The sequence below is a fragment of the Anastrepha obliqua genome, chromosome 4 (assembly GCF_027943255.1).
Source record: "Anastrepha obliqua isolate idAnaObli1 chromosome 4, idAnaObli1_1.0, whole genome shotgun sequence".
Classification (NCBI taxonomy): domain Eukaryota; kingdom Metazoa; phylum Arthropoda; class Insecta; order Diptera; family Tephritidae; genus Anastrepha; species Anastrepha obliqua.
The window spans coordinates 23,465,584-23,484,162 of NC_072895.1; the positions used below are offsets into that span (position 1 = coordinate 23,465,584).

Consider the following 18,579-nt stretch of genomic DNA (forward strand, 5'->3'; position numbering starts at 1 on the left):
GATAGGAGTGATTGTATGATACGATGAAAGGATGTCGTTCAGTTGTTTATTGATACATTTATGTGGCCGTGTCTGTAGAGTAATACTTCACAATTCATTCGACTTTTGGTCTAATTACACACTTTTTTATTCATTAAAATCATCTATAATTATAAATAAATTTACCATTTTTCGCATGCTTAACAAATTTCGATTTCAAAAACAAACAAATATCTTTTCGTTCATACTCCAATACATTTAATGATTTTTAAAATGGCAATCCGGAATGTTGGTTAGATGGAACTGAATTATTATCACCAGATATGTGGTAACCGATGCGAATATCTGAAAAATATAAGAAAAAAATATATAAAAAGAAAATTATTAGGTTCAATAGATCAAAACACAATATACAGTTGCGTTCAAAATAATAGGAGTTCTAGCACCGCACACAACTTAATATTTTTGTTTTTTCTCGTTGTCTCCTTTATGCCCTTAAGATACTGCTGTTTATACGGAATTCAATAAAAAATGCCGTTATATATTAACTGTATACACTAAAACTTCGTGTCTTAATTTCATTTATTTTCAAGTGTATTGAGAACTGAGTCAGTCAAGATAATATTAGTGCAAGGAGCAAGGCGAATCTATTAAAGGTGGTGTTGGTAAATGAGCTGAGTTGCTTTTTTTTTCTTTCACCGTGTCCATGTGGCTGTCAGCTCAGAATGAAACAAGGCGAATTCATTATATATTTTCTAGTTTCTCAATACTTCGCTTTGACAATCAAATGTACAAAGCATTGTTGTTGGTCTAGTGCCACCACGTTAATTAAATGCGCCTTGGCAAGGAGTGAGCTGCCAAAAACAAAAAATTAATATCAAATATTTATTTCTGTCCAAAATTTACAAACAGCTAAGTACTGAATTTTCTGATATATTGCCATATAATTTTGTGAAAATCTGCTTGAAAATTTTTCAGCTATGGGACTAGGCAAGCCCTGCACCGCTGAACAGCACAACCTTATCAGAAAACTAATTTGGAAAAAGAAAACTTACAAAGAAATTGAAGATATTGTAAGCTGGTCGCCGACAATGATTTGTGACACATTAAAATATAAATCCCACTGATGGCTAAATATTTTTAAGCAGTTAGGTATTCAAACCTTGGCATAGCACTCGATGCTAAACTTCAAGTGATAAGATTGGAGGCACTTTTTCCAATAAGGTTTTTTTCACAGATCACGCGTGACTACAGTCAAACTAAATACATAATTTTTTTCATTATTCATTGACCTTTTATCATGGTAAGACTTATGCCTCAACAACATTTACAAATCGTACAATTGTAGTATGAAAATCGCCGCTCTGTGAAAAGTGTTCATCGCGCGCTCAGCCCAACTTATGGTGTTCAGCGATGCGACCCATTTTTGGTTTAATGGCTACGTCAATAAGCAAAATTGCCGGATTTGGGCTGAAGAGTAATCCGAAGCCTGTCAAGAACAGCCATTACATCCGATTGCGGCGGCCTATGGGCTAAAGGAATCATCGGCCCATATTTCTTTAACGACGAGGCTGGCGCTAATATAACAGTGAATGGCGAACGCTATCGTGTCATGATAAATGTCTTTTTAATGCCAGAATTTGAAGCCCGTGATCTCCACAACATTTGGTTTCAAAAAACGGCGCTACTTGCCATACAGTGCGTGAGACAATGGAGTACCTGCATCGTCGTTTCGGTGAGCACATAATCTCTCGTCGCGGGCCAGTGGATTGACCACCAAGATCGTGTGAAATCACAGTTTTGAACTTTGATTAGTGGAGATGTGAAAAGTCGAAATGCTTTGTAGATAAACCAGCTTTGATTAAGGCATTGGAAGCCAACATTACTTAGGTTATTCATGAGATACCGAGCGAAAACCTCCAGCGAGTCATTCAAAATTGGTGCTTACGGATGGCCAAATTACGACGCAGTTACGGCGAACATTTGAAAGGGATTATCTTTAAAAAATAAGTGTCATGAATAGTTCTACACAAAAATAATAAAGATTGCCCAATCTATTAGTTTTTTCTTTATTTTATTTCAATTTAAAATCCGATACCTCTAAATTGATCACCCTTTATATGTGACCAAATTATAAAACCTGTGTGGTCGTGCCTATGCGCTGCAATTCTGGGGGTTGCGCTAGTCAACATAATATAAATATGCTGCAACGACGCTAGAATAAGATCCTTCGAGATATACTCAACTCGACTTGGTTCGTTCGCAATAAGGATATTCGTCGTTATCCCGAGATCTCTATGGCCACTGAATAAATTAAAAAACAATCAGAAGCAGGAAGATAGCAAACTCCTCAATACCTCAGCCTAACCCGACGACTCCATTGAATTAAACCACATGATCTGACATGATGGCTGTTAACTTAAGGAAGGGACTATGAAAATCTCTTCACAAAATTGTCTTTATGTTACCAAAATTGTACTGCTCGTAACTAGTTGCAGTGTCAACTACCATCTAAAAAAAATAAAATTTTTCATTATTCAAAGTTGAGATAAGTGGCCGGGATAAAAGCGTACCTAATTGCGAAAAGGAGATTTTTTGACATAATCGCCCTCATTTCCCAGAAAGTCAAAGCCCATACAGAGAATATCTGAGGAGACTATTGAATCTCAAATGCGAATAAACGGATATCGTATTTTAGTTATATGTAAATTGATGCAAAATTAATCATACAATTTTGTTTTGAAATAACTTTTTTACTAACTACAGTGCATGATGGGGATATTTATCTTGACCTTTCCGCTTCATTGCTTGTCTGTCTCAGTCACAAATGTCAAATATGATTGACGTACGAAATCATTGGGGAAAGTTATAAACCATTCAAGAGGGTGATTAAGTTAGTGCGAGCAATGATGCCACTGACTTGTAGGCCATTGAAGACCACTGTGATATTTGTCTCGCCTACAAGAATAATCATGGCTTCATATGTTTATATTACTTCCTAGCTTTACTTATTTATTAATTTCTTTAGAATGTTCTAGAAGCTCGAGAAAATACAAAAATTGGTATTAATTATTTACAATTCTTTTTTTAAATAGTTAGAAGCATGAAAAAAGAGCTTTTTTCAAAGAGCTTTACTAGTCTCAATTTAATGAGTACGCCATTTTTACGCCTCAATTTTGGATCCACAAATCAAGCCAAATCAAAGCAAATCTAATTAATTTTGAAAGATTTTGTTTGCCATTTTTGATGCACCGTATTAGATTTTTTAGAGTTCAGATTCATTGCTAGCATCCTAAGAATAATGAACATGTACATTCTCGACAAGAAGTAAGGAATTTTATAAAAACTGGCGCTCCATATAAAAGCAGTTCCTTTTAGTTGGTAACCTTTGAGTGCGGATTTAAAGTACGAATAGCAGCAAATCCTAATTTATATTTTACATTTTGTCTAATATTTTTTCACTTCAGGTAGCAGTTAAATGATTAAAAAAAGAGGTTGTCTGTAAAGTCGGTTTACTGACGATAGTTTAACGTGATAACGTCATAAGAAAATACTGATTGAGTGGTTGCATTTTTCAAAAGAAAATTTTAATTTTATTTGTTTGATAGATATTTTGTATGGATATAGAGAATGAGGTAACATTAACATAACATAATATACTTTATCATAACATAACATAACATAACATAACATAACATAACATAACATAACATAACATAACATAACATAACATAACATAACATAACATAACATAACATAACATAACATAACATAACATAACATAACATAACATAACATAACATAACATAACATAACATAACATAACATAACATAACATAACATAACATAACATAACATAACATAACATAACATAACATAACATAACATAACATAACATAACATAACATAACATAACATAACACAACATGCTGTTCAAGCAAGGTAACGACGCATGAGCAAGATAACGACGCATTTTTTGGTGCGTGCAGCCGGCTACATAAAATTATTAGACGTTATCACGTCAAAAAATAATAATAACATTAAAACAACAGGTATTATTAACAAACTTGGTTTTATTTTAAATTCTTCAAGTAAATCAAATTAATAATAATCAATAAGAAGGCATATGCAAATACAAATACGTGAATTTATATATGTACATATGCGCTTATACATATATACGCTCACTTAAGTAGGAGAGAGCAAGATGTCGAAGGTTGCCGTTCGTTTGCTTTGTTTGCTTTGTCGTTCGTTCCGCGCTTTCGCTTGCAGTTCATTCAAGGTAACGGCAATGAGCAAGGTAACGGCAATGAGCAAGGTAACGACATATGAGCAAGGTAACACTAATGAGCAAGGTAACACTAAGGAGCAAGGTAACGACACATTTTTTCGTGCGTGCAGCCGGCTAAATCGAATTATAAGACGTTATCACGTCAAAAGCGAGAACAGCCATTGACACAAAAATGGTAAAAAAAACTTTTTGATAAAAAAATAAATGAAAAACTTTATATTAGGCACAGAATTCAGAGGAAATAACTTCGCTTCTGGTTTTTCGAATTCAATGAAACGCTGACTTTACATTAATTTTCTGATATTGGAAGTAGATGGTTTTAATTACAGGGACTGGCACTCGAAGTGTAACCAACTTCAAACCGCTACCGAAGCTGATGGATTTCAGACGTGAAGAAGCGAACATTTGAGTGAAATCTCTCTCGAAGTGCCAATCAAATGGCGAAAGAACTGAAAATGTCTGACCGTAGCATCCGCCGCATACTGAAAAATGATCTCAAAGTCAAGCCTTACAAGATCCAAAAAGCGCTTGATCTCACACCAAAGCAGCAACAAGTCAGACTTGAGAGAGCGAAGAAGTTGCTTCGCTTGGGCGAGAACGGTCAATTCCCTATCATTGTGTTTTCTGACGAAATTTTTTTTCAAATTGAGTAATACGTAAACTCCCAAACATTTCGGTGGCAGAACATGGACCTTTCGACAGGAATCGGCACCGTCTCACAAAGTTCGAGTGAACTAAGAGTGGCAAAAAACAACGTTTTGAACTTGGCCCTCAAATTCACCAGACGCGAATCCGATAGATTATTCCCTTTGGGCCATTTTGGAGCGGAAGACCCGAACTAAAAGATTCACCAGTCTCGAGGCGTTGACAAAAGCCATTGTCCGCGAGTGGGCCAAAATACCTGCAAGTCACATTCGGGCAGCTTGCGATTCGTTTCTGGAGCATCTCAAGGCCATGGTCAAGGCAAAAGGTGGTCATACCGAGCAAAAGTAAATCGATTCTTAATTTTGTATTATTTTCACATCTTTTTTACTTTAAATTGAATAAAAGTGATTTTCCAAACTAAATTTATGGCCTTTTTAATTGGTCACACTTCGAGTGCCGGACTCTGCAATTATAAATACATATTTTTTTAAAAAGTTCCATTTACTTTGGTATGCACTTCAAAAATAAATCTCTTTTGAAAGTAATATTAAATTCATTAGATATTGTAAACAAAAGTATTCAGACTCACCGATGTGATCAGCTTATAGTCCATGTCGAAGAAGCCAGCGGCATTAAAGTTCCGTTTCCTTTGCAAAACTTCCATGGAGAAAAGTTGCAGAATTTGATAGAAGACGCAGGCATTTGGCGCCTCATTTGAGCAAAATCGTAATTTATGCAGCAGCGAAACAGTGGCGTCCATCTGGGGAATAAATTTTCAAAAAATCATACGAAATGTAAAACTATTTTTTTTTTTTTGGGAAATGCTGCGAAAGTTGTAGTAGAATGGACCAACAAAAATTTGTGTTCTTAATCACCACCTAAACCACCTAAATTTGGTAAACGGTCAATAAAATTAGTCAAACATTTTTTTTCATTTTTTTTCATCTTTTTTATATTTTTAGTACCTTATTGCGGGCTTGTTGGGATTTGTTATTCTTAGGAAGCATAAGAAATGCAGACATAAAATTGCCCTTCCCTAGCAAACAAGGAAGCATTGATCTGTGGGTTAGATTAGGTTAGGTTAGCCAGGTTACTTGTCTAAGAAAAGACACTCGGTGGCGAAACTCGTGCCCAAGTGTTATGCATCAACGCATAGTAAACAGATTAGACTGATGCATGAGATGATGTAAAAGCAATTATGAGACTCGTGACTAACTCTGGTAGCATAGAGATAGAAACTAACTAATCACGACACAGGCTCCTTATGTTTATGTTTGATCCGACTATATGTACGCGACCTTGGCTCGTGAAATTTATCTTTAATCCGACGATCCATTCACGAGCCTGGCTCGTCATATTCATGTTTGGGCCAAAATTTTCATCACGAGTCAGACTCGTTAAATCACGGCAAGGGGTTAAACCGCTTAGATGTTTTTAAAAAGGTAAGCAGTCCCTCCAGTGCGACATTTAGCAAATTTTCGAGGTCGTAAAAAAAATAATCGCTAAGATATTTGGCACGGCTTTTTTGCAGTGCAGAACATTCACAGAGGAGATTTTGTACCCACTCAATTTCTTCTTCATTTCTTCGGCAACGCCTGCAGAAATCATTGTGAGATACACCCATTCTATTGGCTAAGGTGCCAATAGTGCAGTGACCCTTTATACCACCTGTAAAGACGCTAGTTGTTGATCTGTTGGAGCCAAACAGATACTTTGCTCTTTTAAGATTCAGTTTTTTGAGCGCCTGGGAGACTTTGCAGTTACTAGTAAAAGACCATCTTCTATTGGTTTTCGCGATTACACTCAAGTCAATCGCATTGTACAGTTGGTTTAGAGCAATGCTTATGTCTTCTACCAATCGCTGAAGCTCAAGCTCAGAGCCTTTCCTTCCACACTCATTCGCTCTTTCGTTTCTCTCCACTCCAGAGTGGCTGGGGATCCAACAGAGTCAGGCGTTGTGTTGATGGATAAGCGAAGGCGACCTGTTGCATTCTTTAACACATCTGGAGTTGATGCGCGCTCAGGCCAGTGCTTTGACTTCTGCTTAAATATCAACAAAAATATTAAGGTTTGCCGGAGGTAAGTCTGTCAGTCTAATCGTTTTTGCTGATTTGCCTATAGCGCAGATCTCAGCTTGGAAGACGCTACACTAGTCTGGGTAGACTCCCAATTAAGGATAGTTAATCTGAGTACTCTCCCGATCCAGTGCTATTGTTTATCTTTGAGCCGTCAGTATAAACATGGTGATCACCATCATCTTATTTAATTCTGGTTTGCCAATCGTTCCTGCCAGGTATTCGTATTTCATGGTCGCTGTGCAGATCTATCTTGGGAACCACAAAGTCTGTTTTCGACGCATATTGCAAGTGTTCCACAGATACTAGAACTGATGCAGGACTGCGCGTGCTGGAAGCAGATTTGGCCGCTATTCTTTAAAAAATACGAGTATGTCACAGGGTGGAATATGTAGGATCATTTCCAATGCCACCTGAGGCGTCGATCGGTGCGCACCTGTTATTCTTACACAAGCAAATCGTTGGACTTTTATGAGATTTTTTAAATAGAACTATCTGCACCGCTTCCTACCACACGAAAGCTCCATAAATCAGAATGGGTCTAACTCCATATCTACACCTTTTTTTTGTTTGTTTAAAGAGGAGCTTAAAATCGAAAATGTCAGAAGCATTATGAAAGTTACCGTCAGACCAGTAGCCACACATGGGTATGCTTCCACTGACCCAATAATATTCCTCCACTCTCGGCTGATTCCACCCTGGGACTGCTGAAAGCAATTTCATCAAGGTGGAGCCATGCTTATGCCTTTTAGACACATCAGGTGCTTGCGTCCAGGTTTCTCACCAACGGGGCATCGGAAAATTGAAACATTGTTATTCGATATCGACTGGTCGTCTGTTTGGGTTCGTCTTGAGGCTTTACCTCACGCATTCATGCTTGTCGTCTGTTCGTGAAGACAGTCATACCCACAGGAGATCTTTTTCAAAAGGGCTTCTTTGGGCGACGCATCTGGGCATCTGTCGGGTATTCTATATCGGTCGTATTCGCTTTGCTTCCGCTTCGCGCTCCCATTCTAAGTTTCGCAGTTTTATTAATATCCTTGCTGCAAACTGTTTTGCTGCGTCCCATTTCTCTTTCGAGTTCAGCATTTGCGTTACAAGGTTATCTGGTGTGGGGACGATGCCGAGAACTTTCGCGAGCTCGAAGCGCTCTTCATAAAATCTGGCGCCGTGAAAAGTTACGTGTTCTGCACTCTCATCTTCGCTGTGGCACTCTGGGCAGGTCGAATTATCTGCTAGATTAAAACGGTGTAGGTACGCAAGAAAGCCATCATGTCCGCTGAGGATTTGGGTTCGATAGTAATCCGTTTCGCCGTGCTTTCTGCTTATCCATTAATCTATTTTGGGGATCAACTTATACGTTCATCGTCCTTTGGAGGAGTGATCCCATTTAGTTTGCCACTTTGCTATCGTACGTTCGCGCTCGGTTATTTTATCTTCAGATGTTGGTTTGGGCTCATGTGAGCGATACAGTCGCTTAAGTTCTTCTGCTCGTATGCATACCAAGGGAAACTTTACTCGCTATAATGCAGATGGCATCATCAGCTACTCTGAGCGCACTAAGTCAGTTAGCTTGCAGTACCTCCTTTGAACGTCTCGTTAGTCGTGACCATACTGGGGCGGCGTATAGGAAAAGAGAGACAGTAACCATTGAAATAATCTTTCTTCTACTTTCTTGGGGTCCTTCAACGTTTGGTAGCATATATCTACATCTAGGCTATGTTAAAAGAGCTCTGCTGAAACAGAAATGTTAGGTGGCGACGGCGAACTTCACTGCTAAAACAAATTGGTCTTACCCGACCTCCTGCCATCACTGTCTTAACATCAACTGTCAACTCGTAGTTTGACAACTCAATTTTTTACTTTACCGCGCCTTTGACAGCTGCTTTACTCGATGTCATTTAGAAAATTAAATGTTTACACAGCTAGGCGCACACATGAGGAAACGGGACAAAATTAAAACATTTGAATGTCTGACGGATGTTACAGTCTGAGTCAGAAGAAAATAACCGGTTTCTTCTTGTAACCTGAAGATATATTTCGTTCTGCTTTTTGCTGCACAATAGTCCCACTCAAGGGCTATGACGCCTGTGCTAACTCAGGTTAGTATCGTTCGAAACTTTTCCGTAAACGCAACCAAACAAAAATGAGTGAGAAGTACGTAAAGCATTTTGAGGCGGTATTTTTATGCACGCATTCGAAAGGGCCGAAATTATCTTACGCCGCGGCTGCAAAATTAATTAAAAAATCGAAAATGTTTGTTGTGATGTGGAATCAACGGCTGATGACTTTTCCGAGCTCGGCTTGAAGCGAGTGACGACAAAAAAGTAGGATAAAATGATCGTCCAACTTTTTAAGCGGGACCCTTCTTTGTGACTACGCCAAGCACGATCAGTTCTTGCTAAAAAGGGAATAGATGTGAGTACCAATACCATCAAACGATGACTGAAGGAGGCGAACATATCCTACCGTCCCACATCATCAAAACCATGGCTCTCAGAAAAACAAGAAAATGGCGTCACATTCATGGACTGGCCTTCCCAGTCGCCAGATGCCAACCCCATTGAAAATATGTGAGGAACTACGAAAACGCATCTTGCCGGAAGGCCAGTCCATAATTTAAAGCAACTCGTGCGTCAAGTGCGCAAAATCTGTTCCACTTTCTAGAGGAGCGACGCAGAAAAGCTGGTTCAAAAGATGAAGAAGATGCCAGGTTATACTCGACAACGATGAAGACTACGCGGCTTATTGAGTAATTGCGACTCGTAGTTTTGTATAAACTTTCATGTGAAATTTTTTTTAATATATATCTTTTATACTTCATGAATAATCGCCGTTTCTCTTTTCTGGCACATACTGTACATCACATTTGGTGGAAGGTGTAGATGCGGCGTAAGCGAGGCAATACCCAAATGTTCCAGCACAAGACACAATTTTCATACTTTTGGCCTATTTTGGTATGCATTTACATTGAATTTTATAATTTACACTTTAATTGCGTTAGACTATTATAGAAAAATGTTAAGTCCTCCACTGGTGCGTGCGGATCAAAAAACATAATCGATTTGCAGCTTTCAAATCTGCTCATTAGCTTTCTTACCGTTCTTGACGTGCTGCTGCATATTCGTACATTCACTGCAATCGCCATGACTTGTACCACAATCCAAGCGATAATGAAGGACACGTGATGCGTGGGCAGCACCAAGGCGTGGCTCATCAATATGAATAAATTATAACTTTGCACGGTGATGACAACCAACGACACGGCGGTGATACAGAGCAGATGCAATGCGAAGATGCGTAGCAACAAATCGATGCCATCACTAATGCAGGAATATATCATCAGCAAATTTTGCAAGATCTCCACAGTTGGCTCCTCTGCCATCAACTCAGCATTCGGTGCGCCAGTTGGCATGGCCGTCAGTGGAATTTCAGAAACTGAATTTATTTTGCGTACTATCATCACGCGCTTGCCTGTCGTTCTATACTCGCCATTGCGTTTGAATTTGCTCAACTTGTGGTTGATGAGTAGAAATTTCGATTTCAAAATGTGCATTTGATTGTAGAATTGAAACTGCTTGAAGACGATCAGACAGATGGGCGCAAAGCAGATGAACCAATAGCAGGTTGTGACAGGTAGGAAGCTGGTCCCCTTCGGTTGTATGATTAAACAATTCACCATTGATAATAGAAACGCGATTAGTAGTTCTACACCCAATTGATAGAACAGTTGTTTGCGTAGTAGTTTGTAGTCGAATTCGATTTCGGCGACTTTACGAAGTTGCTGATCAATTTTGCAGATGAGCGCATACAGTTGGCACTGTTCGTCCATGTGCGTCCACGAGCTTACCCAGGCCATAAGGCCGAGTATGAAGAGCGTAAAAAGCTGTGCCCAACTGGTTATATTTGCGATGCCATCGCCGCGGTTGTAGGACTTCGTATAAAGATTGTAGATGCCGAAGGAGAAACCAGCTGAAAGTTTAAAGAAAAATATAAATTTAAATTAAAGCAAAAGTGTAAAGATGCGATGCGTATTTGCATGAAGGCTGCTGTGAAAATTAAGGGGTTAAGGGTAGTCAAAATTTTCAAAAAATTGGATTTTTGAAGTGAAACTTCTTAGGCGTCGATGGACGAGCGAAAATTGAGAGCAAGGTTTCAAGGCCGTGCAACGTTTTGGGCATTTTCGTTCCGCCAGAGAGAAAAAAGATATAACGTTGAGGGAAAGGAGAGAGAGAGAGAGAGCTATACCTTATGTATATCTTAGATACACTTTAAGCTATTTTCGCTGAGTTTTTCCTTGTGGTTGCTAATTTCTAGTGAGAAATAACACTGCCTACTTTTTGGCGCTTGTTTGTTGATGCAAACTTGTAGGAAATATATTTTTAGTGCCTACTTTTTGGCGTTACATTTCCTTAGTGCCGACTGTTTGGGGCGTTTTTTGGTCCCAATTTTTTTGGCGTTTTTTTGGTGTCCACTGTTTGGCGCTTATTTCCGTTTCCTGGCAAGTGCTTGTGCGTACTATAAAGCGCTATCCATTCCGGCGTCAGATTTATTGGTATTGCCTTGCGGTAATTTGTGCCTTTGCTGCGGTCCTGGAATCGCTCCGATCAGGCACGAGATTATCTATTATAAAACTAATTTCTCTTGTCCGATTGATTATAGTTGTATTTCTAAGGACTTGTGATGATCACTGCAAGGGACTTCTGGAGAAACGGGCTCCACACAAACAGCGATAACTTTTACAATTATTAATCATTTTTCAGCCAGAAGGATCGCACAGATGGTTGAGGACTTCGCTAAATTTCGTGTGTCTGCGCTATTACCGCGGTTGCTATCTTCCTCTTGCTGGCGTCACTGAAGCAATGTGTAACTGTTGGTTTCTTTGTTTTTGCTTGTTTTAGTAGCCACAATGCAGATACTGCTCTGACAGTTTTGCGGAAGTAAGGATGAAAAGGCCAAGTTTTTGAGGAATGAGATTTTTTTTTTTGAAACAGGGAAATTTGGAAAAGTGCGAGGACTGTGCTTTATGTGGGATTCTAACCCACAACCTCTGGAACGGCAGGCTAGTGCACTTACGTTAGACTACCAAGGCCGCAAACGGCTTCAAGGTAATATTCCTTATGACCTTCTGGTAACAACTTCTGATGCACTACGCCATGGTAATCGAAGAAAACTGTAAGCACACCCTTGACATTTGATCGAACTTGGCGTGCTTTTTTTGGTGTAGGCTCTCCTGCACGCTTTGGTTTCGATGTCATAACCACACAAGTATACCCACCGGTTATGACTCTTTTAAGCAAATCTGGAACAACATGCAACGTGGTTTTTGATCAAAATTCAGGATTTTTGGAACGAATTTCGCTGCCACACGAATTTCATACCCTAAATTTCCGAAAAGATTGGATGCCATAAGCCAACCGATATGTCAACAGCACCTCGTTTTTGGTGGGTGAGGTAGGGTTCAAAATCCCTTCGCACTTACAGCGACCGTCGTCTACTGCGTCGTGTGGTGTGGCCACTAAAACAATCCCTCCTCTCCTTCTGAGGAGACACCCTTCCCGGAACTGCTTTCTATATTACTTCGAGAGGGCCCAGAACGGCATAAAGGACCAATTCTATTCACCCAAGTCTGGTCCACCATTTTTGTAGCCAGCTTTCATGCTATAGGCTCGTCTTCTTGTGTCTCTACCTGGACGGCTTCACTTTGTTGCACTGTGACTTTTTTTTTCGTAGTACGTTCTCGCGTTCCAGCTGTCCCCACGTTCAAGCATTTTGCTGATTATGTTGCTCGGTGCGATGTCGCCAATCTGCTCCCTCAGAGCATTTCTTTCCGCGAGCCATCTGTCACAACTAAAAAACGTGTGTTCAGCGTCATCGTTCGGTTCTTCGCAGTATATGCACTTGGAATCGGTCACTTGCCCATCCGATATAGGTAACTCCGGAAGTATCCGTAACCCCAGAGGAACTGAGATTAAAAAGTAGTTCACTTCTCCGAAGTTCCTTTGGACCCATTTGTCAATTGATGGAATAAGTTTCGCCGTCCATCAGCCACTCGGTTCAGTGTCCCATCGGCTTTGCCACCGCAGCATGGCTTGGCGTCTCCGTTCTGAGAAGCTAGTGATGACATATTTCTTCTTGGGATCCCACGCATCCATTCGTTCCCGGACCATGAGGTCGACGGGTATCTGCCCGCAGACTACGAAAATTGCGCCTGAGACAGTGAGGTAGGCTGAGGCAACTCTGAATGCCACTGTTCGTTGCACAGACTCCAGTGCTTTGCGCTTGGCTTTGCAGTTTAGTACAATTCCCCATACTTCGCTGCCGTACAGGAGAATTGAGCTTGTGGCCGCCATATTTAGCTTTCTTTTGCTCTGGGTTGGCCCACCGATGTTTGCCATTAATCCAATTAGCTTATCCGTGACCGTTGATGCTTTGGTAGCCGCATGACGTATCCCACAAAGTAAGCATCTAATCAAGTTGAATACCTAAGTATTTTACTACTTTGTTGACCTCGAGTGGTCTCTATTGCGCCAAGGGTTGATTTTCCGCGTCGGAAACCATATTGCCTTGCTGACAATCCTTCTGCTCTCCCAGTCTACGCTCTGTAAGTCTACGCTGTATGAGTTCCTCAAACAATTTCCCGCCAAGGTGACGGTTCCGCTGGGTCACCCCTGGGTCACCCTAGGTCACATCAGCTTCTGTATTTTCCCCAGCGTAGGGAAGATGCTTTGAGTAATGCATGCATTGTAATAGTCGAGCATCACATCTGGTCGGCTTTCAGCCACAAGTTTGAGTGCTTCAGCTAGGATGCCATGTGGGCCTGGAGCTTTGTTTCTTTTGAGGCTTCTTGCCGTGGTTTTAAGCTTCACACCTCGGTGAAGGGTGGGAGCATCTTGTCACCTCTCACACATCCTCAATAACTTCTCTGATGATGATTCGACGATTTTCCATTACAATTTTCTTCAATTTCTCAACATTTTCATCGGTTGTTGATGTGCTGGAGAGTCCAGAGCGAGCATCGTCATTCACATCTTCTCGACCTTGTGTGAAAAGCTTGTACCACTAAACATTATTTTTTTAACTCAGAGTACTCTCACCGTATGACACTGCCAACATTTCATTTAATTCCATTTTTTACACAAAATTTTATGCAATTTCTTTGATCCATTTTTTTCGAAAGCAGAAAATCGCCGAACACGCAAAACACTTGTCTTATTTATGCCTCTCAGAAACAAACTAAATTTGCGATATTGCTAAAATCGTGAATATATCTGCGAGACGAGTGTACCAACATAAAAAAAAATAATTGAAAGTCGAAGGTACGCAGTCTGCGAAATTTCAAAATTCACCTAGTTTTTTGAACACACCTCGTGTTTAAGTCATTTGCGCCTTTAGTCTGTAAAGTAACTTTTGGCATAGACTCAATAAATGAAATTAAGCGAAATAATGAAGTGAAAGGTGAATGTGTATCCCAAGAATGATAGAAAGAAGATTGCGTCCATCAGAGAGTGCGTGACGTCACGTTTTTCCAAGTTGTGCAGTATTGCCAACCATTTGCTCTTCGCAATAAATTTGGTGCTTTTTTATACCGAAAATCCGAAAATTTCGAAGTTTCGTGTTTGTTTCTTTTTTTTAATTTAAAGCTACCGAAACTTTGAGTTAAAAAAAAACTGTATTATACAAAAGAAAGTTAAAAAAGGCCACTCTGAGAAGATTTTATTGCTAATGAATATTAGTTGGTTCTTATAAAATTTTATATTTCAAAAGTGTGAATTTAATTTTTTGCTCCTTTTAAGGTTATGCAAGAATATTAAATGTCTCTCTTTCCACTCTTCTTAAGATTGATAACCTTTTTACACATTTTTAAAGGCGTTTGAATTTACTTAATGCGGACTAAAACCATAGAGGTGTAATCGTTTCCTCCGGCCATCAATCCTTAGTGGGACATAGGGCATCAAGAGGTGTATTCATTGCGAAAATAAGCCACAAAATAGCAGAAAATAATAAAGAAACCATACTGACATTTAAGAAAAAAGAGTATTTTATTTTGTTACATAACCTCAAATATAGCAAATAAGTCGTTCCCTTAACAAAAGAGTCTCGCTTAACAAAAAAAACCCATAAATTAAATTGTACATAACACATTTATTTAAAAAAAAACGCACATTCTCAAGACAATTTGTCGCGCATACAAAGTTCTTTAAGCAATTCAATAAAATATTGGTATTTTATTTTTTTTAAATGGGCATTTTAGTGCTTTTTTATATCCAAAGCTAGGCAACACTGCAGTAGCTCGAGAGAGATTTGACTGCCGAAAGCAGAAGAACACCAACAATAATCGCTATCGCGGGCAATGCGGCCAGATGTTAAAAAAAGTAAAGCTAATTAAAACGGAGTGAATTATTGAACGGGTTTTTAAAAAATGTATATTTTACAAAATTATAAACATTAAGTTTTCATTAGAACAGGCTAGAAAAATGTCATGAAGAAAGAACTAAAACTCTGAGACTAAATAACAAAAACAAAAATGCTAAATCAAGTTACGAAAATGGTAATCTGGCCATACTGGAGCTAAAATCACGTAACTCGTTGTCAGAGCAAAGAACCGGGACCACGATAGGCGCCATCTCATTATTCTTTCCATCATGTGTGTATCCTTGACTTTGGGTTGTTTTCTTTGCCATGGTATTTTTTTTTTTTTGTTTTTTGGAAGCACAATTCCTAACCTCAACACGAGTTCAAGCCACTCATTTATAAAAATAACTAGGCATTGGGCAAAACTATCCTTCAAAATTTCATCTGTAGCCAGCCACTTATGGGATGCCGTGCCCAATATTACTTTATTTAGTAAAAACATCAGCGGTTTTCAACTCAACGCAACGCAACGCAGCACTTTCTTGCAAAACGAGAAGAAAACGAGAGATCTTAATGGAACACCCGTTACATATATACTTTTCCATTTACTTGTATAAATAATGATATTAAAACACGTCCACGCCCAGGCTTTGTTATCCCACTGCAACTGATCGCCTCCACAATTACGCAAAATGTCACCGCGTCTCAGTTGAATCGGTGCGAAACCCAGTAGTTTATATATGCGACCGAAAGGATATGCGATGTAGGCGAATTCAGTACTATGAAAATTTCCCGTTAGATAAGTGCGTAAAGCGTGCAACAATAACGACAAAACCGGCATTCTTATGAGCGAACATTAAATTTTTTAAGTATTTTTCTTTTGTAACTACTCCACTTTGTCAAACGCAAAATTATGCGCCCGCGTTTACTCATAGGTTCCTTCCACGCGAAACGCCAGCACTTAACTAGCCAAGTAAAATATTTGACTTATTGGCTAGCCGTAATATGAAAAGTGGTGACCTTATCGGAGACAATCTAGCGTGAAGTTGCAATTAATTTCATTGAAAGTCCAAGCGTTGGCGACAGATAAACGTTGCATTGATGGGTATGCGCGTAGTTAGGGTTGTATGTACGAGTTGAGGGTGGTAGAAATTTGTATACAGAATGACTACCCAAATGATGTGCGCACATATTTAGTAATAACAAAGGGTATGCCTTTTTTCCTTTTCTTTCTTTTTTTGTTTTTGTAATCGTTTTCGTATAAAAAGTATCAGATTACTATTGAAGTTTGGTTGCCGAACCCTCTGAGCCTCAGAGAACGCAAAAAGTTGCATAATTTGTTTATTAAACACTTGAAGTATTTGGTATTTCTGCAAAATATATGTATGTCTATGTGTTTCTGCACACTTGTGTGTGTATTTTCTATTCTATTTACCTAGCTTTTATATTAAATATCTAATGGAATCACCCGCTTTCATTATTAAATTACATTTGCATAGATTAGCATTAGTGCGCGGGCTACCACTGCAACTGGTGCCTGTATACCATTCATATATGTACAAGGTGAAGTCCAAAATAAACAAGACTGAGCTAAAATAGGAACAACAGGAGCTTTGTTCTGATAACTTCGAGTTCACTTATTCAAAATAGTCCCCTCTGGCCGCGATACACTGTTTTGCGCGATCTAAAAGCTTTTCGAAAGAGTGTTTCAGCTCATTGACCGGAATGTCCTTCAGGATGTCGGTAGAAGCCTTTTGGATGGCCTCTACGGACACAAAATGTTTTCCATTCATGGTCAAATGAAATTTCCCGAATAAGTATTTATAACCCGTACTCAATGTTATAAAGAGATACCAGATTTTCTTCCCGTCTAGGGATGACTCACAAAAATGGTACACAGATGGTTCTAGGGCGCAAAAGTAACCTTGCGATGTTTTTTGGCTATAATTTAAAAAAAAAATGAAAAACTTTGATTCTTCTTGTGGATTATTTTTATTTGGTCTTTTAATTTTTTTTACATCAAGTCGAGAATATGATGTCATGTAAATGGCCGCCGCCACAGTTGATTGCCATTTGAGCCCTTTTTATGGCATTTTCCATCACTTTGGCCAAAACTTCCGGCGATAGGTCCTCACATTCTTGACGGATATTGTCTTTAAGAGCTGCAAGAGTCTGAGGCTTGTTGACATAAACCCGCGACTTCAAAAAGCCCCACAAAAAGAAGTCTGGAGAGGTCAAATCAGGCGATCTTGCTGGCCAGTGCAAATCGCCAAAACGGGAGATTAGGCGCCCGGGAAATGCATCCTTCAGCATATCGGTTGTGGCACGTGCAGTGTGTGCCGTTGCACCGTCCTGTTGGAACCACATGTTTTCCAATCCCAATTCATCAAGTTGCGGCAAAAAGAACTCGTTGATCATTGCTCTCTAGCGCTCACCATTCACAGTAACCGTTTGGCGCGCGACTTCTTCGAAGAAAAAAGGTCCGATGACTCCTCCAGCGAAAACAGCACACCATACAGTGACTTTGAGCGGGTGTAATGGCTCTTCGTGGGTTACATGCGGATTTTCAGTGCCCCAGAAGCGTAAATTTTGCTTATTTACGTACCCGCTAAGATGGAAATGGGCCTCATCACTCATGATTATTTTTGATGAAAAATCATCCTCCTCTTGGTGGTGATTAAGGATGGCTTGAGCGTATGTTAGACGCGATTGGCGGTCAGCAGCTAACAGCTGATGCACCGTCTGGACTTTGTACGGAAACATCTTCAAATCTTGTACCAAAATTCGCTGTAAAGACCGTCGACTGATACCCATTTGCGTGGCACGTCGTCTGGTCGATGTCGACGGCGCTTCCATGACATCCTCGGCTACAGCAGCAATATTCTCTGCAGAACGACTACTCCGGGGTCTTCGAGGCGAGCGGCTAAACGTCGCAGTGTTTCACCAGTAGGCGTTGGACGGCGAGGAAATCTGCGACGAAATTCACGTTGTGCCAAAGTCACCGACCGATTATTGGTCAAATAAATAGTCAGAAATATTTCGTGTTCTGGAGCAGTGTAGCGTAACATTGTTTATTAACGTGTACGAGGGGTGCCTTTTATATTTCGGGATTAGAGAACAAAAACAAATTTTAATCATCAAAAATCACTTTATTGTTTTTCAAAATATTCTCCATGAAGATCTATACACTTTTGCATGCGTTTGAACCAATTGTCGAAGCACTTTTGCCACCCT

The 18,579-nt window shown here is 39.6% G+C and overlaps 1 protein-coding gene across 1 annotated transcript; it reads right to left on the reverse strand.

Annotated features, from left to right (window-relative positions):
* Positions 1 to 237: 237 nt before the first annotated feature.
* LOC129243584 (putative gustatory receptor 2a) lies at positions 238 to 16,186 on the reverse strand. The gene is made up of 4 exons (XM_054880703.1): positions 15,955 to 16,186; positions 10,091 to 10,962; positions 5,505 to 5,675; positions 238 to 324 (listed from the first exon to the last, which is right to left on the reverse strand). The coding sequence occupies exons 1-4, from the start codon at positions 16,184 to 16,186 to the stop codon at positions 238 to 240; spliced, it is 1,362 nt and encodes a 453-aa protein (XP_054736678.1).
* Between the last annotated feature and the right edge of the window lie 2,393 nt (positions 16,187 to 18,579).

What these genes read in the sequence shown, in the direction of transcription:
- LOC129243584 (XM_054880703.1), bottom strand. Translation starts at nt 16,186, where the DNA reads ATGCCGGTTTTGTCGTTATTGTTGCACGCTTTACGCACTTATCTAACG. An exon ending in TAATATCATTATTTATACAA is followed by an intron (nt 10,963 to 15,954) that starts GTAAATGGAAAA and finishes TTAAACTTTCAG; the next exon opens with CTGGTTTCTCCTTCGGCATC. An exon ending in ACTATAAGCTGATCACATCG is followed by an intron (nt 325 to 5,504) that starts GTGAGTCTGAAT and finishes TATATTTTTCAG; the next exon opens with ATATTCGCATCGGTTACCAC.